Source organism: Thermobia domestica, chromosome 6 (genome assembly GCF_964235325.1).
Source record: "Thermobia domestica chromosome 6, izTheDome1.hap1.1, whole genome shotgun sequence".
Lineage (NCBI taxonomy): Eukaryota > Metazoa > Arthropoda > Insecta > Zygentoma > Lepismatidae > Thermobia > Thermobia domestica.
The window spans coordinates 300,616,464-300,642,007 of NC_137459.1; the positions used below are offsets into that span (position 1 = coordinate 300,616,464).

The 25,544-nt window shown below is 36.9% G+C and overlaps 1 protein-coding gene across 2 annotated transcripts in view; it reads right to left on the bottom strand.

Moving 5' to 3' along the window:
* The window catches only part of LOC145688533 (protein germ cell-less-like), a 255,481-nt gene that overhangs the window by 35,919 nt on the left and 194,018 nt on the right, over positions 1-25,544 (bottom strand). For both annotated transcript variants that reach the window (XM_081762911.1, XM_081762910.1), the window contains exons 7-8: positions 7,103-7,307; positions 3,118-3,336 (exon numbers count right to left, since the gene is read on the bottom strand). In XM_081762911.1, coding sequence (XP_081619037.1) covers positions 3,118-3,336; positions 7,103-7,307 — 424 coding nt within the window. The remainder of the gene's footprint in view (positions 1-3,117; positions 3,337-7,102; positions 7,308-25,544) is intronic.

Genomic DNA, 25,544 nt, shown 5'->3' on the forward strand with positions numbered 1-25,544 from the left:
CTTTGTAGTGGACAAACACTGTGTGCGTGGGTTTTCTCCGGTTTTTCCCGTTTCCTCCCACTTTCTTCATTCCACTATTCCATTGATTGCTCATCATCACCGTCTCCTTTAGCCTAGGTGGCATAACCGTAGGACGTAAAACTGAAAGATTTCATTTCATTTTCATTTTTGAACAAAAAAAGAGAAAAAGATAGAAAAAAGACAATGAGCAAGTGCTATTTTATTGCTAAATTTCTATCAAAAAGAGCGTATATTGAAACTCCAAATTGTATCATAATGAAAAGTTGCAAATGTTTAAAAGGAAAATTGGACGTTGGTTCCTTAGAGACGTAGCGAATCAGGCGTATTTCGCATTTCATACGTTGGTAGGGGCCATTTTCTAATCATTTCTGAAGATTTGTATGTTCGAACATCCACTCTCGATTTCACCTATTGTGAATACAACGTTGTAATTCGCAAGGATAGAATGAACTTGCTAGAACTGCAACGGATCATCGGATCAGTCAGGTGATGTAAGTTAACTTATAGACCACCACTGGGTCGAGGATTCGAAACTGTAGTGACACGGTGATTTGATTGAAACTTGGTAACCCACAGGAAAAAATATATTTTACTTATTTCCTTGACAGAAAGTACAGAGTGGTCCAAAAGTAGGTATACAGTTATAGTATTGCCATAACTTTTTGTTTGTAACATCTTTTCTCTTTGTCTTTTGTGTTTGTGCCGTAATGTGTGTCGTAGCCTTCTGAGTAGGTTTGAAGAACATTGGCATGTTGAATGAGGACATTTCGAACACTTGCGCGTCTGAACATTGTAATTAAGATTTAGATGTCACTGTATACCTACTTTTGGGCCAGGGGCCGCGGTGGCTCAGTGGTAGAGCGTTCACCTCTGGTGTTTGGGGTCCCGGGTTGAAATTCTGCTCTCGCCAAGTGAACTTTGTGGTGGACAAACACCGTGTGCGTGGGTTTTCTCGGGGTTCTCCCGTTTCCTCCCACTTTCTTTATTTCACCATTTTCATTCATTTCTCATCATCACCGTCTCCTTTAGCCTAACCGGCATAACCGTGGGACGTAAAACTCAAAGATTTCATTTCATTTTTACTTTTCGGCCACCATGTATGTGTTTGTGTGTATGTACCTGTGTGTGTGTGTGTTGTTGTTGTTGTTGATTTTAGTTTAGCGTCCCTTTTAGCAGCGAGGCTATATGAGACGTGGACCTACTGATTAACGTGGAATCCGAACCACATGATGTGTGTGTGTGAAAGAGAGAGAGAGAGGAGAAAGATGCAAGACATGTTAAGGATAATTCAAGAAAGATCGATAGAGAGAGAAGAAGAGAGACTTATATAAATACGAAAATTATTTATCATTACTCTGTATGATGAATAACGCACACACTGTTTATTCGGATTCTCACCAGTGATGCCTTGTAACTTCTCCAATTACCGATAAATCTGTTGGTAGCGAATGTTTTATGAGAAAAAGAAGATATTACCAGATAGGGATTCGAACCGAGATTTTCCGTTTGGAAGTCTAGCACGATACCAATACTCCATCGGTTACCCTACCCGAAACTTGTCTAACAAATGGTATAGTGTTTATTTCTAAGAACAATAACATCTACTCGATTGATGTTACGGCACCAACACTGGAGTTTTTAATTTTGATTTTTTAATAGCCACCTTTCTCCAAATGGTTTAACAGTGTTTGATAAGGGATGCTCATGTTATTGGCGATGTCGTGACTGCTTACATGCCGGTCTCTCTCAACTTTTGCCAGAATATCCACTTTTGCTGTGATTGGCTGCCCACTGCAAGAAACATCTTTGACATCGACATTTCCAGAACGAAAGTTACTGAATCATCTTTTGGCTATTGCTTTTGGTAAAGAATTTTGCCCTAAACAACACAAAATTTCTTCACGTGCTTACGCAGCATTTGCTCCTTTATCAAAATAAAATTGTAAAATGTATCGCTGTTTTGCGGGAAGTTCACATATAGCATTGATGATAATGTTTTCAGGTAGCATGTATGGTATATATGAGGGGTAAATTTGGATAAGGGCGTAACTAGCAATTCTTCAATTTTTCAGGAGAGCAGAAAAACAAACGCCCTTATCCAACTAACCAACGTATTCACACACTATTTTTAAAGACAGGCGTTCGCTACGGAGCAGAGATATAACCTTAACACCACCTAGACATATGCGGACGTACTAGAACTTGCAGAAAATATGTATATCTCATTTTATCGGAAGTAGGTCGATACGCCCTTATCCAAATTACCTCTTCATATAATGTTACTAAATTTTGTAATAGATTGCTTTATATAAGTTATTTTAATTAATCTTACAATTTTACTATAGTTTCGATTCAGTTTCTGAAATCTTTATATTGTGCCATAACTACATTATTTGTGCCCATTATCAGCTACTACTTTCGAATATGTTACGGCTTTGAATGAGCTATCTAAACCAGTTTCTAGATTATGCAGAACCCATTTTACAGTTGGAAAGGATTTCTGGAAAGTTCAATAATTTTGCATATAAGACATATACCGGGTATATGATTGTATAATGGCAAAGTTGTTGTTATTTTTCCTGTAATAGTTTTGCCTCACATCTGAATTACAGAATGGCTTCAAAATGAAAAATGACTGGAGACCTCAAAAGTGGCGGAGGAAGAGGAGCAAACCCAATTTCGCCACCATTATCCATGTGACTTCAATCTTGAGAATTTGGGAGCCACTACTGAGGTAAACTTAAATATATTGCGAATTAAAAACGTAATGTATCTATCTGGAATCTAGAATCGAGTGAACTTATTGAGCTGCTCGGGGAATCTTAACGGTCTGTCACATTTTCTAAGTTTCGAATAAACTGGAGAAGAGGGTTGACCATTCCCATGCTATTCAATGCAATGAAATATACCAAATAAGATTCCCCTGTCATTTACAGACACATTTCCAAAATTACACTATCTACACGCTCTTCTGTGATTTGACCATAACCCCTTCTACCTAATTACTCAATTTCACTGAAAGTGATGTTTGCTATTATGTTTGCCCGACCCGTTCAATTATTGAACATGTTTGAACGATACGATACTCTTACTTACCTGTACATGATGTATCTTCTACGAGAAATGCTAACTAAGCTCTGCAGCTCAGAACAAACGATTCTATTCATTTTCACTATTCTGTTTGTCACATTCAAGACCAACTCGAGCCCATAGGTAAACGTAGTCCAACGCCAATCATGGTGATAACCATTAGGAATCTCTCTTCCGATACGAATACAATATTTCAGGAAGTCCTCTTTTCTAAGATTTCTTGGTCTGTAAAAAGATAGAACTAGTTAATTGCTGTAAAAATCACAACTATTCAACTACTACACAGTGGGTAACAAAACGTTATTCTCATTCAACGTTAATAATATAGAGGTTGATTCAATTATATTGAGTTGAGGTCAATGTGCAACCGTACTGCCTATGCGCAACCCATCGCCATGAGATTGCAAAGAAGCAAGCAACAGTATATTGTTAGCCACGCAGTAAAGCATTGTGGTGGAGGGTAGTCTGATGGCGCGGAAACTGAACAGATTCTGGAAGGGATTCATTGTGGCCCTTTCCGACTCTAAGTTCAAGGCGTCGCGCATCATAGAAATGTGTTAAGTGCGTAACTTTCGTGTAAGTCGTACTGTGAACCGTATTATACGGAAATATTGGACATATAGACCCGAGAACATCACATCTACGCGAGCAGCTAGAAGCTGACCTACCGTGAAGACGACCTCGCCGCTATTGTGTGTGATTCGGTGTATGACAACATCCAAAAATCCCCACACACAGTGTGCGATCACCGCACATCGCAGGAGACAATAAATCACACTATTCACAGGGATTTACGCCTTACGGTCGTTTGCAAGAGCAGTATGCACGCCATGAAAACGTCACATGTAGCTGAGTCAGAAAGTAACTGCAGGAATTATATCGCTATATGGAACAAGAAACTAGAGTTTCGGCAATTTTCTTTTCTGACAACCCTGTAGAAAGTCCAGAAGCCAGCGCAATGGACTATTGTACTTTAGGACACCTCAAGTGATGCCTGTCCCATCGTCGAGTCTGCACCGTCTGCGGTATGTGGAAATCCTGTAAAGAGGATGCAATACTCATGGTAAAGCTGCAACGCAGTCTCCTGCAATGGAAATTCCGATGCTGGATAATAGTCAGTAGAGGTGACCTGCAAGTCGAACACAACTGGTGATGGAAACATGGTATTTCCTAGGCAAGTGGTATATTAAAATTCGGCTCAATATAACTGAATCAAGCTCTGTATTCAGTATCACTCGAGCAATAGACTGAAATAGTGGTGTCGTCATTTCCTCTTCGTTACCATGATGATCGCCATGTTTTTTTCTAAACAAAAACATGAATCGATAGGAATACTATGAAGTATACGTGCCTACTGTTAATAAGAATACATAGTTAATAATTTTAGAATGTTTTGAGGACGAAGTAAAGTTGGCAGGAAAAAAATACAGATTAAGAATATGGATCCGCTATTTAGAAAATTTACGAGTGAAATCTAGTAATTAAAGAAGTAACAAATAAGGAACCTTTTTCTACAGGAGCCACATCTCTAGGTAATCTGATAAGATATAAATCTGGACCAATTCCTGATCGGTTAGCATGCATCGCATTTTTCCTTATATTTCCTACTTACCTTAAAAATACATACTGACAGTACAAGAAAATATCCAATTATGAGTGGTTCAGCATAAGTTTTAAACACTATTTGTGTAGACCTACACGTTTGGAATGTAATGTGTCATACTGTTGGTACTAAATAAAAATTTTCCAGAACTATTTAAATTTAATATCCAATAATAAATAAGCTAAGTATATTTTGACACTTCACGTAACATCCAAATTTATAAAGCACAAAATCTGCAATACCAGGGGAAACATTTCACTTCCAACGCTTGATATATTTTAACATATTTGCCTAATTGCTTGCTCTTTCTATGTTTTTGTAGTTTCATTCGTTGGATTTTTTTTTAAAAAAAAAACACATATACAAGCATTTCTTTCACTCTAATATTTGCAATCCGAAAGTTAACACGTCACTGTTTTCGCGCTGTACTTAGGTTCTCAGGGCATGTTTAGAAAATAAAACTACGATCACCATGGCAACGAGACGGATGTGATGTCATACTATTTCAGTCTATTGCAATAGCTGGTCAACAAATTGCTCTGCTAGATAATATTGAATTAAATCGATAAAATACATTATATAATAATTTAATTATTCATAGCTTGTCTTGGATTATTGTTAGATACATCTTCACACAGAAACGAAATTAATTTTAGTAATAGCCACGTATACCAAACAAACACGCACTATTATTATTATTATTATTATTATTATTATTATTATTATTATTATTATTATTATTATTATTATTATTATTATTATTATTATTATTATTATTATTATCATTATTATTATTATTTAATCATGTTTTTATTTCTTGGAAATGTGTACCTTGGCTAACGTACACAATAGGATGGAGCGAAAAAATAAGATATTCGAGTATCGAATCCTAATAGGCTTCAAAAGTTGCGTATTCGCGTCTTACATTTTCTCCAATCTATCAGTTCACTATAGTCTGTAGTATCAAAATTTATTGAAGGTACCATGAAAGTTCTAACAGATTTCCCCTTCGGATCTTGATTTCTTGCCTCTAGCACTCTCCTGTAACCCAACTCTCGTACGTGTTGTCTCTCCTTCACTGTCATAACCAACAATATGTTTTCTGGATGACAGAAGAACGCGTTTCTCTCAATCACAGAGTCGGTGATTCTTTTAGTGTTGTTTGGCAATTGTCTTGTTATTTGAACTACCTTCAAAATATGTTTAGGTCCATATTTCACTGACTGATATCTCTTTATGTCGAAACAGACAGGGGCATATGTCTTTATAATGTAGTTTACAAACATTTTGAGTTTCATAGTAGGATTTGTTTGAGAAATGCACACCCGTAAGACCCGGTTTGCAGATGTCAGCCATCAGAAGTGATTGAGAGGTCCAAGATCTCTTATAGCCACATTACTCTGTCTGAATTGCTCTGTTAGAACTTTTATGGCACTTTCAATAAATTTTGATGCCACGGACTACTGTGAGCTGATAGGTTGGATAAAATTAAAGCTGTCTCCCCCCTCCAGTATCTTATCACTTATGCATGACAAATCTGTTCGTGAGTTTCACTTCTTAAATTTTCCATGCCATACTCAGAAAGTTGAAAGATGTGTCAAATTTTCCACAGAGTCTGCAGGAAAAGTGTGCGTACAAGAAAACAGAGGTGGTTACATTAAAACAACTTCGCTCTCAAGACTCAGAAAGCCCAAATTTCGATATTAAAAATCTGAATTTAACGCAACGTCCTTGACTAAATCAACATAATTTAGCATACCTTAATTGGTAGGATTGTTGGGTAGAGTATGGGTGGAACTCGAATTGTAGCCACCTCCTCGTGCTGAGTTCTGGCCAATTTCATGAAAAAAATGAGAAATGGGCTAAGAGCTGCAAAATCATTATGAAAATAAAATGTATAAAATCACTCAAATTAATGAACTATTAATAAACACGACCTCACGCAACTAAAATAAAGTACTTAGACACTACAGAAATGAGAAAAAGTAATATGTATATTTCTTGCATAAAGGTACATTTTGGTGTTTTTTGTCAGTTTTTTAAAGCTTTAGGCTGCGTGAACTGGAAATCCAAAATGTGATTTTTCTTTATTTCCCTATTGATTAGCACGCAAATACGCACCTTTTGAGTCCTATTAGAATTCGATACTCGAAAATTTTATTTTTTCGCTCCACCCTAGTACACAACTAAAACGATCGAAAAGTGACTTAATGCAATTTGAATGGAAAGTAAAGTTTAGAATGAAAATTAAGCAGCAGTATCTCTATATTGTTTACATATATTTTTAAGTTTTAAATGTATGTAAGTTTGTCTTTGACGTCTCTTGGAAAACATTCAAGTATTTCAGCAAGTAAACAGTATGTTTGAACTTGAAGAAAAGTGACTTACCCTTTCTCAATACCCTCGTTGATTCTCAACAGCTGGCACCATTCCTGTCGGAAGTATGGATCAAGCCATTCAAATGGTATCACCCTATCAGCTTTCAGAATTTCTATATCTTCGTAATGGCCAAGAAGACCCCTAAATCGAAGACCTTTGAACACAGCAGTGAATTGTTCACCCTCTGGCGTCAGTAGAAATGGTGGATCATCTCCTTTAAATACAGATATTCAAGCACCTTAATTATTTATTCTAGTACGTAATAATCTAATAGTAATTAACATTTGGGGAAACTATATTATTAGAAACACATTGGTTTTGGCAATAACATATACTATGAAAATAGTTTATCTTTTGTATTCTAATTTAACCCGTCTATGCCCTTTTTTTGAAAGGTAATTTATTTTTATTTTACTTTTTATTTTTATATATATCAGACTCCAGGCCCCAACGAATATTGGACTCATTTTAAGGAGCAGTACAGTTCCATTGCTTATACATATTGAAATACAAAATTAAACTGCTTATACACAATATATATAGAAAAATAAAAATAAGACAGTATCTATTGAGTTTATCCTTCCATTTACTTGCTACCTTTTTTTCTTTTCAAATCCTGTTCCTTATACAATTACACTTCATATTCATAGTTTTTGCCATTATAGCTCTCTTATCCGTTTTTTGAATAATGATTTTGATTTCAAATGTTTGTATTCAGTTGGAGTTTCGTTTAAGCATTTTATGAGATACTTCTTAACCCCTCCTGTTCCGTATGTATTTAAAGAATAAGATTCCGCATGTATTTGTTCTTTATGTCTTGTCTCATAATTATGAAAGTGACTATTTCTATTTACTATTATATTATGGTGTATATTGTTATTCATAACATTAAACATACAATACATAGCTGATTCTTTGGCTAAATAATCTATTGGTAACATGGGTGCCCGAAGAAAATTTGCTAGGGGAAGGGGGCTCAAATCCCTGGTTGCTATGTTACGTTTACTATTTTTTATTTGTATTAACAAAATCTTAAGAAATTTAATACATTTTCACGAGCCAGGAGGGAAGGGGGGCTCGGGCCCCACCCTGCCCTCCCCATGATTGGTAATACTTTAGACGTTCTATAAATATTTAAATTTGGGTTTAAGCGTGGCAGATTGTAGAATGTACTAATGCCCTATTCTGCAAAATTTGTAGTGGAAAAAATGAAATGAAATCTTTAAGTTTTACGTCCCACGCTTATGCCGGTTAGGCTAAAGGAGACGGTGATGATGAGAGATGAGTGAAATGGTGGAATGAAAAAAGTGGGAGGAAACGGGAGAACCCCGAGAAAACCCACGAGCACGGTGTTTGTCCATCACAAAGTCCACATGGCGCGAGCTGGGATCGAACCAGGGACCCCAAGCACCGGAGGTGAACGCTCTACCACTGAGCCACTAGTTTTATTATTACCTTCTTGAAAAATACAAAATGGACTCAACTAGCTGAGTCTAAACAAGAAAAGCACTAGACATAAATATAAAAATTACCAATTCTGGGTCTACAACTATAAATGCAGAGAACTAGAAATAAAGAAATGCAAAAGTAAAAAATAATAATAATAATAATATGAACAATAATAATAATAATAATAATAATAATAATAATAATAATAATAACAATAAAAACAAAAAAAAAACACGAGAGAGGAACTTTAGTTCATGACAAAAGCACTTCTAAAAACCTACTAAAAGAAATCCTTTCCTGCTGCGGAGAATAACATTTCCGGCGTGTACGTTGAAGAAAATCAAAATAAGTGCGTGCATCCAGTAACGTGATATGCCGCTGGAAATATAGTAAAGTGCTGGCTAGCAGGAAAAGCACTGTCCGATGCTTAGTGGGGGGAAAAAAATGAAAGTCCGGCAGGAGCAGATGATCAATGTGAAACTGTGCACTCGGACGACGAGTGATACGACCCACCATCACCTGCAAGGCGTTCCATATCACTGGCGCTCCCTCACATGTTGTAAACCGATGAGCCAAAGTGTCCTCAGAACGACATATAGTACACAAAGCATCAGGTGCTCGTTGTATAGCATAAAGCCGCGCACGTGTTGGGATAAGTTGATGGACTACTTGAAACCATAACACTTGCATATAGGGAGGTAAGATTGGGTTCCAAATGTTAGCCCAGACTTGCCGCCACTCTATATGTGGAAACTGTTGTACTACTCGTAACTGAGTCGGCTGAGAGGACAATGTGAAGAGAACAGAATATAATGAGCGAGCATTGTGCTGCTGAGGGACCAAAGGCACCCCGGCATAAATCCAATATCGAATAAAGATCAACACATATTTCGGACACTGGTCGGCAAATTGAATAAAAGGGGGATTGACAGGGTGAGCGTACTCCGGCCAAAAACAACTAAACCAATGGTTCGTAATAGAATCGACGGATGAAAGACCCACGTAGGAATCTGCCATGAAGAGAGTTTGACATTTGAGACGGATATGAACTAAACCGAGACCACCGCGGGAACGTGAGAGATAAATGGCAGTTCTGGGGATGCGAAAATAGTAACCCCGCCATATGTGCCAAAGGAACAGAGATTCAAATCTTTTGGCGTAAATCTCAGGGAGGGGAAACACCCGAGCCCTATACCACAATTTAGATGCCACGTAGATATTGATAAATTGAATGCGATGCCATAAATGAAGTCGACGAAATCGGAGGGTGAAGAACAACCCTCGAATTTGCTGAAGGAGAGGTTGCCAAACTTCGTCATAATGGGGAGTGGGAAGGGACGTGAATGGAATGCCTAAAATAGTTAAGGATGTCACATGCGGTATAGGCTGCGTACCTGGGGTAGGAGAGGGTAACTGAAAGCCGTGAAATTGTAACACTTGAGTTTTCTTTTCATTAAACTGAAGGCCAGAGCAACGCGAGAATCGTTTGAGAACCAGAAAGACACCCTGAAGAGCAACTGCGTCAACCCCTGTGATAGTCAAATCATCAGCGAAACAATAGATGTTTTGACAAGTAAAGAGGGTAGGGCCTGGGGGAGACATTAGCGCCAAACGATGGAGAAGAGGGTCTATAACTAAAGAAAACAAAATAGAGCTTAAACTACAGCCCTGACGCAAACCTCGTTTTAAGGGAATGAGGTCAGATAGATGTCCATTAATTTGGAGACGAAACGTGGCGGTGGTGTATAAATTCGAAATTACTTGACAGAAAGCTGCGGGAAAACCCCAAGCGTCGAGGGTTAGACGAAGGAAATTATGATCGACACTATCATAAGCCTTCTCTAGGTCTACTGCTAACGCTCCGGCTGGGACACCGCGAGACTGAAAGTATGCAAAGAGGTCTCGAAGAGTACGAAGGGTGAATTGAATGTTATTCGATTCGTGCAGGGCTGTTTGATACGGACTGATAAGTTTCTGTATGATGGGTCGTAATCGGGCTGTAAGAACTTTAGTAAACAATTTCAAATCAACTGGCAATAAAGAGATAGGGCGGTAATCAGCCACAACCTTCGCCTTGGACGATTTGGGTATAAGTGCGACAACCGCAGTATTAGAATGAAAGGGCACATTAGACAACCAGGAATTAAAAAGTGTCACAAGGGTACCACGAAGAATAGGCCAGTAATGACGGTAAAAAGATACACTCAAGCCATCTATGCCGGGAGAACTACGTCCCTTAGACTTATTGAGAACCGCCAAGATGTCGTCAGCCGTAATTGGGCGCAAGAGAGCCTGACAATCTTCTGCAGGCAGCCGCTGGGGAAGGGCTGATAGAAACTCAGGAGCAAAAAGAAAATCCGAATGCGATGCGCTCGTGAAGGCTATAAAGTGTTGCGTAAATTCTTGTAAGATCTGTAAAGGGTCGGAAATGGTATCGCCGTTGGCCAATACTAACGATTCAATACATGTAGCTCGTCGCTGTCGAAAAAGGCGATCTACATGATACAAGGAAGACGATTCTTCCGGAAAACAATGATATAGATCGTCTGAAAAATACGCCTGCAACGATACTCGAGTATCGATTTGACGCATTCTACGTTTAATATCGTTAATACAAGCCAGATTAAGTAGGGAAGGCTGTGCAGCCCAGAGGTCACATAGTGCCCTATAATAAAACTCATATAGCTGACGATCGTGCTGTTGGGACACTTTCCCTCTCCATTGAAAGAAACTACGGAATTTGGGTTTACAATAAGTAGTCCACCACGCAACCTCCGTTGGAAAATAACGTTGCATTTTACGCCAGTACTTAAAACGCTCGGTAAACTCTTCAACAGTGTCTTCTCTTAATAGCACTTCGTTGTTGATTTTCCAGAAGGAACGACCCCTTCCCGCCGGAAGAAAAAAAGGCAGCTTAAAATGAACTAATACAGCTGCATGATTTGTGAACGAAACAGGCCGTGTATGGACAGCGAGGACAGCCTTACCTAAGCGAGCATCGACGTAAATCCTATCTAAGCGACTGCGTGTCGTAGTACAGGTGTACGTCATTGCATGCTTAGAGTGAGATGCTAGAAGAGCGTCATGGAGCTGTAGAACTCTCACCAACTCAACTAAGGCATGACAGGGAGGTGATGGCGTGAGCGAATCACGGGCGTCGATCACCGCATTATAATCGCCGGCAAATAAACAATAAGTAAGACCGGGAGGCAATAACGATGGAATGACACTGGAAAAAAAATCTTCCCTCTCTCGTGTTTTAAGAAAACCACTAGGGGCATATAAACAAATAATACATATACCGTTAATATAGCAACGGATGGCTCTCCCATCCGGAGATAGCATAACCCTATCATAATGTAGACCCTTTCGTACTAACATCGCTACACCAGTGGTTTTTTCGGAATTCACTATAGTATTATAGTCAGAGAGAAAGTCAAATGTATGAAAAGTTACTTCAGTTAAACAATAAACGTCTGCACGATTCCGTTCAATAAATTGTTGTAATAACGCTAAGTTCTGTGCAGAACTAATTCTATTAATATTGAGAGTAATTAAAGTAAAAGCATTGATCTGCGCCATACTTCCACACAAAAACACTAACAGCAATACAAACAAAAACTTACTTGTATCTCCCATAAAAAGACACTGCAGTAGACAAGAAATGTATAACACATAAAAACTGGAAAAAGAAAGCTTCACCGTGCGAAACACACAGCTCAATGCAACTAAAAAAACACTCGTGAACTGAAGGCGCAAAAAAGAAGAAAAAAAACACACAATGCAGGCACGCTATATCTCGGAATCGGAGGTAGCACGGCTTTTGAGGCTGTGATCACGTGACTTGGACTGTATTGTACCTTGAGAAGCACCAACAACAGCTGTCTGTTCTTTCTTTTTTGTAGTCGATCTAGATACCCTTCGGCGTTTTTGTTGGGAAGCCGGATCAACGGCAATCATCGTAGCACTGGGTGAGATAACGGAATTGCTAAGAGGATCAAGACCCTGCGAGGGGGGGAGGGGGTCACTTGGACACATGGGCACATCTACATTCTTGAGATTCTCCGAATGTATCGTAGAGACCAGAGACGACTCGGAGGGCTGTTGCTCAGACACCAAGATTTTTTTCTCCTCCAATACTGACGACATGGTTGGTAATGGTAAAGGCGCGACGGAACTCGTTGGTAAAGCAGGAAACTGAGACTCATCGGGAACACTGTTATCCTTAGCAAACCCAGTCTTAGATAAACTTGGTTCGTCACTTACATGAACGGAAGAAGCCGGAAGTGGATTAGATCGCCATACCTTCCCCAATTCAGTCATTACCACTGGCGGCGGGGTCGGTTTCCCCCCCATAGTACTATTTTTCTTCTTCAAATGACAATTAGAGACGGTATGCGACGTGCTCTGGCAAAAAAAACAAGTAATTGGCTGACCTTCATATGAAACATTCACTTTGTAACCTTGGACGATCAATCTAGAGGGAATATGCTTAGTTAGCTCAATATGTATGACCCGCACACCACTGTCAATGCCTGTAGGAAACGGTGCCGCCCAATACTGTCGTTCTACTCGCCTTACCAATCCATAGGCACGAAAATGTTCTTCCAATAATTGTACTGGAGCTTCCAATGGAAAATCATAAACTCTCACCAATTTCACAGGGTCCTCGGCGGGTAAAATCCTTACGGTACTTACGTTTCCGTCCATGTGAGTAAAGGTCACAGTCTCAGGCACTGTCGAGGCAAACTGGTCATAATCTTTGATTGATTTAAACTTAATATAAATACTAAAAGTTTCTTCATGAAGTTGAAGAGCACAAATCTGGTCAAACAGGCGAGGAAACTTCTCCAACAGCCATTGGTACACTTGACTGGAATTAGGTCGAGAACTTCGATAACGCTTATCGAACATGAATTTGTATTGTAATTCTTTCTTATAAGACATGACGCTCAAAGTCTCTAGACACAGAAATTGGAATCACCACAAATATTAAACGTACGAGCCTAAATAGGCAAAAAAAGATGCCACTAAGTTCACCACACTACCAATGGGTGACAATTGTATGAAGTATGCTCCCAGCAGGCTTTGCGATCTGAACTGCTCGAAAGCACGAGCACGAACCACCGCGCTCCCAAGTTTGTAGTTAATGCAGTGCACTTTTGTTCGAACGTCCCCATAATATGTTCATGTAAGTTAGATGGGAGTGTACATATGCATAGTAGATATTTTTTTAAGGTTCGGCGATAATATATTTCTAAATCTATTAAGCACTCTTATTATTGGTAAGATTTTTTTAAACACAAAAATGCTATGTGTGGTCCCCATTCAAGATGCTGATTATTATTCCTAGATATCACTGGCCTACGTCAGTTTAGTTACAGAAAGGAAAACCTCTGATTTTGACTAATTTCAGGATGCTGAATTCTAAATTGATAGCCGTTTTACTACATTAGCTCGTATTTTGGCGTATGCATTGTTGTCAATTTTGCCATTTTGTAGGGACGGCTTCAGTTGTCATCGAAGTAACCGGTCTGACAATGCTATTTGAGTAAGAAATAAATTAGATTTCACTCAGTTGGCGACAGATAGGACTCCCCTTGTTGGCATATATATATATATATATATATATATATATATATAACAACGAATACCAAGAGGACGGGGATTTAAATGCTTGACACTTGTGTTCCTCCTCCTCCTTTGTTTGTTTGTTTTTAGACCACTGAAACCGGTTTAAAAAATAGGGTTTATGTGGTAACAATGAGCAGCACGATGACGCGGGCGAAAAAAGCGCCGACTGCGCCGTTATTGCGTCGCTCACTCTTGCTCTTATGCATTGTAACTTCAGTTTTATTTTATCGTATTTTTAGAACTATTTGCCTGTGTTTTCAGTACCTTTTAGTGATTTTATGGAATAAGTGGTTGTGCTGTTGCTCTAAGTTTCGCTTTCCTGTGCAAAATGTCAGTTCTTGCCTCGGAGGATGTAAAAACTCACCGGACAGATTTTGTTATATCTGTGGCGTATTTATGGTTAAGTCGCAGATTAGATCGATGAATAATGACGTTAGGAAAGCATATTATTTTTATTTTGGCTGCAAGATCGGTCATCAAGATAAAAGCTGGACCCCTCATGTGTGTTGGAACTACTTACACTCACTACAGGAAAAGGAACGAGCCCTTTTCAGAATACTACAAAATGGAAGGTTCCCTTTGCACGGACATCAATGGTCCGATGAATGAATTAGAAATTCAACATGATCCATCCGATTGGCGTATTTTCATAGATTTGTCTAAGTACAGTCTGAAAGCAGTTTTACTTCATAATGAAAATAAGCTGCCGCCTATTCCTGTGGCACACTCTGTTTCGATGAAAGAGACTTACGAGAATCTCGCACTCATTGTAAATCGTATTAACTACAAAGAATATGGTTGGCAAATTTGCGGAGATTTGGAAGTTATTGCAATATTACTTGGTCTGCAAGGTGGATTTACAAAGTACTGTTGTTTTTGTGTCTTTGGGACTCAAGAGCCACAGGAAAACATTTTTCACATAAACAGTGGCAACCCCAGAGAGACATTTAAGCCCGGTACCAACAGTGTCAAGTATGAACCTCTGATCGATCCAGCCAAAGTGCTGCTTCCACCTCTTTATATTAAGTTGGGCCTCATGAAGTATTTCGTAAAAGCTATGGAGAAAGAAGGTGAAGGATTTAAGTATCTTAGACAGTGTTTTCTAAAACTAAGTGATGGTAAATTAAAAGAAGGAGTTTTCACAGGACCTGATATTCGCAAATTTATCCATGACGAATTGTTTGAACAGAGTTTAAACAACAAAGAGTTAAATGACTAGCGTGCTTTTGTTCAAGTTAAAAAGGTTTTCTGGTTCGAGGCTCTGGTGCAGCAACTTCTGGTCGCATATGAAGCTCTGAGATGACGCATGTCTTTAAAAATCCAATTTCTGCACTTCCACCTCAAATTCTTTCCAGAAAATCTTGCAGATGTAAGCTACGAAATGGGAGAACGGTTTCACCAGGATATAAGAACGATGGAAACTCAATATCAAGAACGTTGGGACCCTGCAATGATGGGGGACTATTGCTGATCGGTGAAGAGAGAGGACCCAAGATTTCATAAAAGAAAAAAAATAAAGAAGATAGCGTTATTTGCAGCTCTAAACATTAGACTTTTAAAATTACTCTGTGTATGTAAATGCTACACTAACAGAATATATATAGTTTTTTAGTGCTAATACACAAACAGAATATATAGTTTTTTAACTGGCTTGATTCAATAAATTAATTTTAAGGATTTTTAAAACTGAATGTCGTTTTTGACCACTGTCGAAATGAAGTTGATTCCCTTTCGGCATGCAAACAGCTCATTGGCCGGTACACTTCATGATAGCTCATTTTCCCTATTATGGTAAATCTGGCAACTATGCATTACACAAAAATGCGAGCTAATGTAGTAAAATGGATATCATATTCATATTCAGGGATCTAAAATTAGTCAGAATCAGTGGGTTTTGTTTCTGTAACTTTTCAAAAGTTTAAAAACGCCTGTGTATTTAGTTTCAGTGATTCTTCTTATTTGTTGACCTTGCAAATAAATATTTATATTATGGTCTACATGGATATCTGTTTTCTTATGAAAACTTATATATACAGTTTTTTTCTACGTTTAGTGAAAGTTTATTGCAATTCAACCAATCCTGGAGTTGTTTTAGATCCTGCTGTATTATTTTTCTAATATATTTTTATTTTCGCTGTGTATGATATATACATATCGTCAGCGAATAATACTAAGGTACCATTTAGTTTGATGTTTGCTACATCATTTCTAATAAAACACAGATAAACTGAATTATTATATGAAATTCATATTTGCTCTGTTTCAAGGTCTTAGACCTCCAGGTGCAATTTATTTAGTACAATTAAAGATCTAACACTTAATACAGTTCAACAATAAGAATACTTTCTCTGTAACTGCGGGTTTTCTATGGGCGATTTACTGATATAAAGTATGAAGAAGCTCTTTTTTTTTTTTTTTAACCGAGTTCAGAAGCATACTGAAAGGTAACACATTTGCATATTTTTCATGAATCTTTTATGTTTAAATTTATCATTCCCTTCTACAATCTTCCTGCTACGTATAAATACTGCTTAATTATAAAGCTATGTTTAGTCTTTTTTTTTTTTAAATATAGATTTTAAAATATTTTTCAGAAGTTCCTGAGTCTAAAAATCCGTGACTTTCGTGACTTCTCATGCTTGAGTTTAAGTAGTTGAAAACAGTAACGTCTGATTTTAAATCTTGAAATTTCAGAAAGCAAAATACGCTTTTCTAACCTTAGAAACAGAAAGTGGTACATTGCTACTTGAATATCACCATAGGCGGAACTAGAGGGGGCCAGGGAGGCCGGCCCTCCCCTGAAGCAGACCTGGCCCCCAGTAGAATTTTTTCTACTGGACGAAAATAATGTTATTAATTTATATCAATTTACACATAACAATTTTAGTGATGCTTGAGTTCGACATATTTAATAGTGTCTATATTCGTTCGCTCATCGACTTTTTTAAAAATATGGTCTGGTGTCTGGATGTAATAAAATCCCTGGACCAATGTGATAGTGGGCAGTATAGCGATCTCTCAATTCGCACAATATGCGGAGCTTCATTATTATAAATTACTTTTGTATTGTTTCAAGTAATCAACATTATTGATGTAGTAAGATTTTCTTGTTTATATATATATATATATATATATGTATGGTAGACAAGTCTTATTATTTTATTTATAGCATAGTAATGTTTGAATAGTTAAGACTCCCAGAGCAAATTATTAAGGTACACTAAAAACAACAGAAAGGAAAAGAAGAAGCCGAATTCTTGAACTGCTAAACTCAAGCGATTGTTGCCTTCTACATACATGCATGAAGATTTCATTTCATTTGCTTTCACCAGCTATACACAGCTACAGAAGCCTCGGCTATCGCTGTAGGGAGTGTAACAGAAACATTTCTTTCGCTTCTAGAGACTACTTGCACAGTAAAACGTTCATTTAGTACTTTAGTGAGAATAAAATCTTGATTATGCTAAAGAATGGAGGAGGAAAGGCTCAGTGGATTGTGTATATTGTGTCCACCGAAAACATGTGCTTGTAAACAAGAATGTGTTTATAGAGCAAGCAATTAAAGATTCTCGCTAAGGAGGGTCCTCGTCGGCAAGAATTTCTGTTCAACGAACACCAGGCTAAGTAGATTACGTGTGTTGCGTCTTTTTCCTGTTAATGCTATCCTAATATCTAATCTGTTGATTTTTTTTATATATGTTTATTATATAGTTAATGAAGATATACTATGTGCTAAAATGATTGATCAGTTCGACATGAAGGAGTACGTGCACACATCTCTTCAGGTGATTGTGTGAGAGAGTGTGACACACACACACACACACACACACACACACACACATATATATATATATATATATATATATATATATATATATATATATATATATATGTGTGTGTGTGTGTCTTGCCCCTCTTTGAAAAAAAAATCCTGCGGGCGCCCATGGATGGAGCATTTACTTATTTCCACTTATGGGCTGCAAGAAAACTCTCCAAATGTCAGCAAGAAAAAATAGATACTTTGATATACGAAAAACATTTAGGGCCCTATGGAGAGTCTTTTTGACGTATGATTACCGTCATACTAAAGGTCTGACTACTGCAGGAAACATACGTTAGTCGAACTCATTAGTATGGCACTAATCACGAGTCAGAACGACTCTGCATAAGGCCCATATTGTCTTCCAGTTTACTTGTTTCTCTCTATATGCAATTACTTTATGTTGCCAAAATGAAGTATAGAAAACTGAATTCAGTGATAGGAAGGTAAAATTGGTACGAAATTCAGGAGGGTTGCAGGTGTCATGTCACCTGGTACATTGTGTCCCTAGGACATACGACTTTCCCTACTTTACCTATATTCACAGGACAAAATTAAAGAACTAGATTGTTTTTTTAATATATATATATAAGAAAGGAAAGAATACAGATATAGTGTAAGATCAAATCTTCAAGTCGCATTCATAATTTCACTGTTAAAGCAAGTATAGTTTTATTAAGAAAGTGCACAAATGTCTGTTAAGTTACTAAGATTGCATGAGGTCCGGACGGATGGACTTTCCATGAGTGCGCCCCGGTACAAACAAAACACAATCAATAAAGAAAATAAGATTTTCTGAGGGTCCGGATCCAGTGAACCACTCCCTGGGTACCCTCTGGCTGTGACCATATTTTCCGAAGGTTGACACTAACGATCCAACTATAACAGTACGCTAAGAGGATCATATGTAATCCAGGAATATACAAGAGTTGTCTTATGTATGCTGCAAAATGTTGAATGTATTGCTTATAAAATCACAAAAATGTGTAGCTAACTGCAATTTAAGCAATTAGGAAATATTCATATTTAAAAATATTGCAGTGTATGAATCCGTAGCTTAGATTTTATATAGTTAATTTGTAGTGTTTAGTATTTTCTTAAGATCAGTTGAGTTATTTTGTATGTATATATAAAAAAAAGAGAATTGAATTAATGGTATTATATTGTAGTTGGATACACTGAATGTGAAAAGAGAGTTCAATAAGTTAGTTGGAGAGGTACGACCCTAGTGTTAAGACGTCCGTGCGACATTGTAGCAATTGTAATATCTAACGCCAAAATATACTTATATAATATATTAATGAGCACTAATTTAACATACAAATGAATTAACCCGTCCATGCGAGCTTTTATTATAGTGTGCTATCGAAAGAGATTTATATAAAAGAAGTTTAGTGGAGTCAGATTACAGAAGACATTATCCTTTCGATAAAGAAGAGAAAAAGGAACATTGCAAATTATTTTTTATATTGTGAGGTTGTAGATAACACCCACTTAGAATTTTTAAGGGAACTAATTTTAATTTTGACTTTGTTTATATAAGACATGTAGATTTTTAGTAGACATATAAATTGTAACTTATGTAATATAAATGTGTACTTACTACCAATTTTAGAAATGTTGCTTTTGATAAATGTGATGCTTTCACTACAAATTTAATATGATTGGCTACGAATAACGTAATTTCGCTCAGAATTGCACGAGTAAAGCAGTAATAAAAATTATGAGCTCTCATAATTAGAGTAGATTTTAGATAGTTATTTAGTAGCAACAGAATATATCAAATATACAATTTTAAGCAAATGTCTGATGTAATGTAAATTTTCACTGAACTGTTATATGGCAGTGTAGTGTTAGGAGAACTAAATAACTTGAAGAGATTATAATGAGTGCGAGGAAAATGGGGACTCAGAAGAAAAAAAAAACATTATAACAAGGTTTTCTAAAAGATCCTTCCAATTTTCAGAACTAAGGGGCCATGCCCCCTTAGAAAAATATCCTAGTTACGCCAATGAATATCACTTTTCGGTATCTGTGTTTAAATAAGGCTCTCCTGTTTTGATATTCTGCATACGTCTATGAAGTCTGTAAATGACCTCTGTAGGTTCTTAATTCCTGTATCTCCTAACAAAGGAGTTACGAAAAGTATTATTTTGTAAGTCATTTAAAGAATTAGTGTTAGTTTAGAACATAAAATGATTATTGAGTATTATAAAAATACTAGAACCAATATTGAATCGAAAATATCATAAATGAGTTTCAAAGTCAGACAGTAAATATTATTGAACTGTGAAATTTACTCTTTTAGTTTGGGAATATTTGCGAGAGGTACTCCCATGCGCCAAAATATTGCGCGTATACTGTAACTCACGATTTTTCGCAATTATTCCATTTTCCTTATGTTTATGGGTAAAATTCAGTTATTAGTATGTGGAGATAATAGAAAGCAATCCATCTAAGGAGATATTTCCAAAAAATATAATAAAATAATAAAAATATAAGCAAAAAACAAAATTATGTTCGGTTTTGTGTATACTGGCAATAATGTTTTCGAGGGATTTTTTGCAGTAGCACAGCACGATTGCAGAGGGAATAACTTTAGTTGAATCAAGGAACTGGAAAGTGGACTAATATATTGCATTTATTGGCTTAAATCTAGGGTGTAAATTGTCTACCAAATATAAATTAGCTTCTGTAACCAAGATGTTATACGGAAGTATAGAAACAAAGAGAAAAACTGTTGTCTTAAGTTTGGAAGTGACATGCTCTATAGCCATGAGCATTTATTTGTTAAGAAAAAGACAGGCAACAAAAGGTAGTCTGTGTGGTCAAGTGGGTAGAGTGGCGGACTAGTAATTCTTATATTGTTTTGACACCAGATCGAATAACATGCGATCCCATCCAATTTTTTCTTTAAAAAACATTGTAGAAAGTGTATAATTTTTATGTTAATAAGAACCGAAAAAATATAATAATGAAATAACTTTTTGTTTTTTCTGATGACGTATTTATTTAGAATTAGTGTATGCTGTTGTATAGCTTCTTTTATCATCCTCTTTTCTTGAAAAAAAATTGTCTCCAATAAAGTATGAAAAATATATATAGACAGAAACAGACATCTTAGTATCAAACGTGATTAATCGTGATGAATTAAACAAGTTTCCCGTTGTTAAAAAAGAAAACTATAGAAAATTATTGAATTTGGTCTTTAGGTTTTTAGCATGCTTTATATATTCTTTATAAGACTATACTTTATAAGGGAAGATGTGCGATCATACCCACAAATTTAGCTAGTGAGTGAAAGATGTTTTCGGCACAAATATTTTACAGGTTTAGGTGCATGAAACACCAATACACCATGGTCTCGACCTTCGTTTATTCCACATTATTATCCGACATATCATAGCAGGTAAAAAGCAGCATCAATTGGCAAGAAGAACTGCAAGTTGTGGTCTGTTTTCGATGCTCCGGACTCGATCGCCTAGCACGCCCGTCTATACCATGACTCATACGTCTATCATTCAGTGCAGGCACGTATCCAGCTTTTCTTTTCGGAGGGGGCCCAACACGAATTCTGGTAAGCATGCAATTCTAATGTTTCAAAAATATCAATAATAATAATAATAATAATAATAATAATAATAATAATAATAATAATAATAATAATAATAATAATAACAATGCAACAGTTCTGTATTTCTCTTAAACGTTTCTTACTTTTCATTTATGAACCGGTCAAACTGCATTGTAACACAAACGAAATCAAAAAATATTTTCTAGAGACATGTAAGGAAAACTGTCTGCTACGTATATCACATAAAAAAATAGCAAATGGCTATGAGTGTAGCGTTCTAATACAGTAATGTTATAAACAAAACGGAAACGAAATTATAATCCCATTTAAAAGTGTGCTTTAATTCCACCTGGTTTCAATGGCATTACGGTATATTCTTACAAGTAACACTCTGATTTTGATAAAATTTTGCAGGTAGATACTACACATAAAATAAACGAACACATGTTTCTGCTTTTCTGCGGAAAAACGATTTTAGGGGGCAAAAGCCCCCACCCAAAATTTTGAAAATTGACGCCCGAAAGGCAAAAACAAGTGGACCAAAGTGAACGAAATTGTGCACAGATATGGCAGACGTAAAATGAAGGAATACGTGTTTTGTATTTTCCTGGAAAAAACGGTTAGGTGGGGCACAGACTCCTCCAAACCTTTGATCATGAAATATCAAAAGTGCTAGTAACAATATGTCAGATGTGTGTAAAGGACGAAGAATTCCAACGACACTTTGTGTATATACGATACGCAAAAACTAAACGAATACCTGTTTTTTTATTTTCTGGCGAAAAAATGGCTTTTGGGGGCAAAAGCCCCCATCCAAAATTTTGAATGTTGATGCCCGAAAGGCAAGAAAAAGTGAATCTAAATGAAAGAAATTGTGCCCAAATATTGTAGACGTAAAATGAGGGAATACGGGTTTTGTATTTTCCTGGAAAAAAGAAAAGAAAAACGTTTGGGTGGGACACAGACCCCTCCAAAACTTTGATCGTGAAATATTAAAAGTGCTAATAACAGTATGTCAGAAGTGCCCAAATTTACATGAAGAATTGGAACGACACATTGTGTAGGGACAATACACAAAAAACAAACGAATACGGTTTTTTTTCTGCGAAAAAATGGTTTTAGAGGGAAGAATTCCCCACCCAAAATTTTGAAATTTAAGGCCAAAAAGGCAACAAGAAGTGCACCGAATTGGATGAAATCGTGCACACATATTAGAGACGTAAATTGAGGTAATTGTGTTTCGTATTTTCCTGAAAAAAAAAAAACGGTTGAGTGGGGCACGGATCTTCTTAGTTGGTTATTACGAAATATCAAAAGTGCAAATAAGTATACGTCAGAAGTTTCTAAAAGTATGGAGAATTGCAACGAAACTTCGTATAGGGACAATTTGCAAAACAATAAATGAAATGTGTTTTAATTTGTACGGAAAAACAGTGTTGGAGCCTAGAGCCACTCCGAAAAAAAAATATTACCGTAAAAGTGCAGGAAGGAGTGGACCGAAGCAAATGAAATTGTGTGTAGATATTGTATAGACTGTACGTAAAATAAGGACTTTCGTGTTTTTAAGATGTCCCTATCAATTTTGGCACATCAACAGCAAACAGGAAATTAATCGGCACGTGTTTTTGTTTATGCGGAAAATCATTGTAAGGGTTAAAGTTACCTCGTGAAATACTATAAAATACGCTATACTGTTTGTGATTGTTGTTGATCTGCCAAATTTGAATAAATCTGATGGAGACACTTGTGAAACAGGAGAGGCTTTATTTATCATATCCAATATCTATAGACAATTTCATTGGCTTCGGTCCACTCCTTCCGACACTCAACACCACGGTCCACTCAACAGTATTTTTCTTTTCAGGAAAATACGAAACACGTATTCCCTCATCTTACCTCTACAACATTTGTGAACAATTTCATTCAGTTCGGTCGATTTCTTCTTCCCTTTCGGGCGTCAAATTTCAAAATTCTGGGTAGGACCTTTTGCCCCCTAAGACCGTTTTTTTCACAGGAAATAAAAAAAGCCGTATTTGTTTATTTTTTGCTTATTGTCCTAACACAAAGTTTTGTTCCAATTCTTCATGTAAATTTGGGCACTTCTGACATACTGTTATTAGCACTTTTGTTATTTCATGATCAAAGGTTTGGAGGAGTCTGTGCCCCACCTAACCGTTTTTTCCAGGAAAATACGAAACCCGTATTCCCTCATTTTTCGTCTAAAATATCTATGCACAATTTCATTCACTTCGGTTCACTTTTTCTTACCTTTCAGGTGTCAACTTTCAAAATTTTGTGTGGGGGCTTTTCCCCTAGAACCGTTTTTCCGCAGAAAATAAACAAAAACCGTATTCGTTTATTTTTTGCGTATTGTTCATACACAAAGTGTCGTTGCAATTCTTCATGTCCTTTACACACATCTTACATGTTACTAGCACTTTTGATATTTCATGATCAAAGGTTTGGAGGTGTCTGTGCCCCACCTAACCGTTTTTTCCAGGAAAATACAAAATACGTATTCCCTAATTTTACGTCTGCAATATCTGTGCACAATTTTGTTCACTTTGGTCCACTTGTGTTTGCCTTTCGGGCGTCAACTTTCAAAATTTTGGGTGAGGGCTTTTGCCCCCTAAAACCGTTTTTCCGCAAAAAATAAAAAAGCACTTATTTGTTTACTTTATGTGTAGTATCTACCTGCCAAATTTTATCAAAATCGGAGTGTTACACTGGGGAAGTGTTACTTGTTAGAATTATAACAACAACGCATTGCCCACAGTTTGAACACTGACTCAAAGTAATCTGATATAAAAGAACCTCAAAAGGAAAAAAGTAGGTTTATTAAAAAGTGTTTGAGGTTTGGAAAGGGACAGCTTCCAGGACCTCACGCTGGATACGTCCCTGAGTCAATGCATTATATTTGTTTCTTGCAAAACATGATTATTAGATGAGTAATATGTAAAATTATATCATAGTTTGACTTTTAATAGGTCTTTCCTTAACACACCCATATTATCCGGCATTCTGCCTGTCTGTTTTATGTCGGATAAACGAAACTCTACTGTATTTCCAAAGATAGCATATACACAGGGGCTAGCGGTCTGCACGGGCCGGAATTTTTAGAACGGACCCTGCCCGTCCCCTTTAATTTATAATCTATAGGCATTAGCGGATTAAGGGCGGAGCCAATGAAGCCCAGGCTTCGGGACCCCAAGCTCAGAGGGCTCTTTAAAATCCCTCTGTTTAACAGTAAAATATAGTAATCAACTTATATTATAGGCTCCAGACCGATGCTAATTTTTTTCCGCTCGTTACGCTCGCGGTATCGCTAGATTTAAGTCTTTCCATCAGCAGCATTTAACTGTTAATAATGAATGCAATTATTTAATTGTTAATAATGGATTTAACTAAACTAATTATTGTAAACTTGGAGCACATTCAAATATTACAGCATAGTTCTCGGTAGTTCCATAAACCTATGAGGCTGTGGAAGGCAGCAAAGAAAATTTATGCACTGGAACTATTCTTAACATAGGGCCCCCTTAAAATAGTCGGCTCTAGGTCCCCAAAAGCCTTAATCCGCCCATGTCTATAAGCAATATTTCACGAAAAGCATGTATTTTTTAACAAATGTGTTTGTCATCAAGTTTTCATAAAGTAGTCCCTTTCTCCTTTAAGCAATTTCAGAGGCCACGGTGTTTCAGTGGTAGAGTGTTCTCCTCTTGTGCATGGAGTCCTTGGTTCGATCTATGCTCGCGCCAAGTGAACCTTGTGCTGGACACTGTGTGCGTGAGTTTTCTCGGGGTTCTCCCGTTTTATCCCACTTTCTTCATTCGACCATTTCATTCATTTCTTATCATCACTGTCTCCTTTAGCCTAGCCGGCATAACGTGGGACGTAAAACTTAAAGGTTTCATTTCAAATCATTTCAATCAAAAAACAGTTGTAGGAAGTATGTAATTTCGAATAAAACAAAC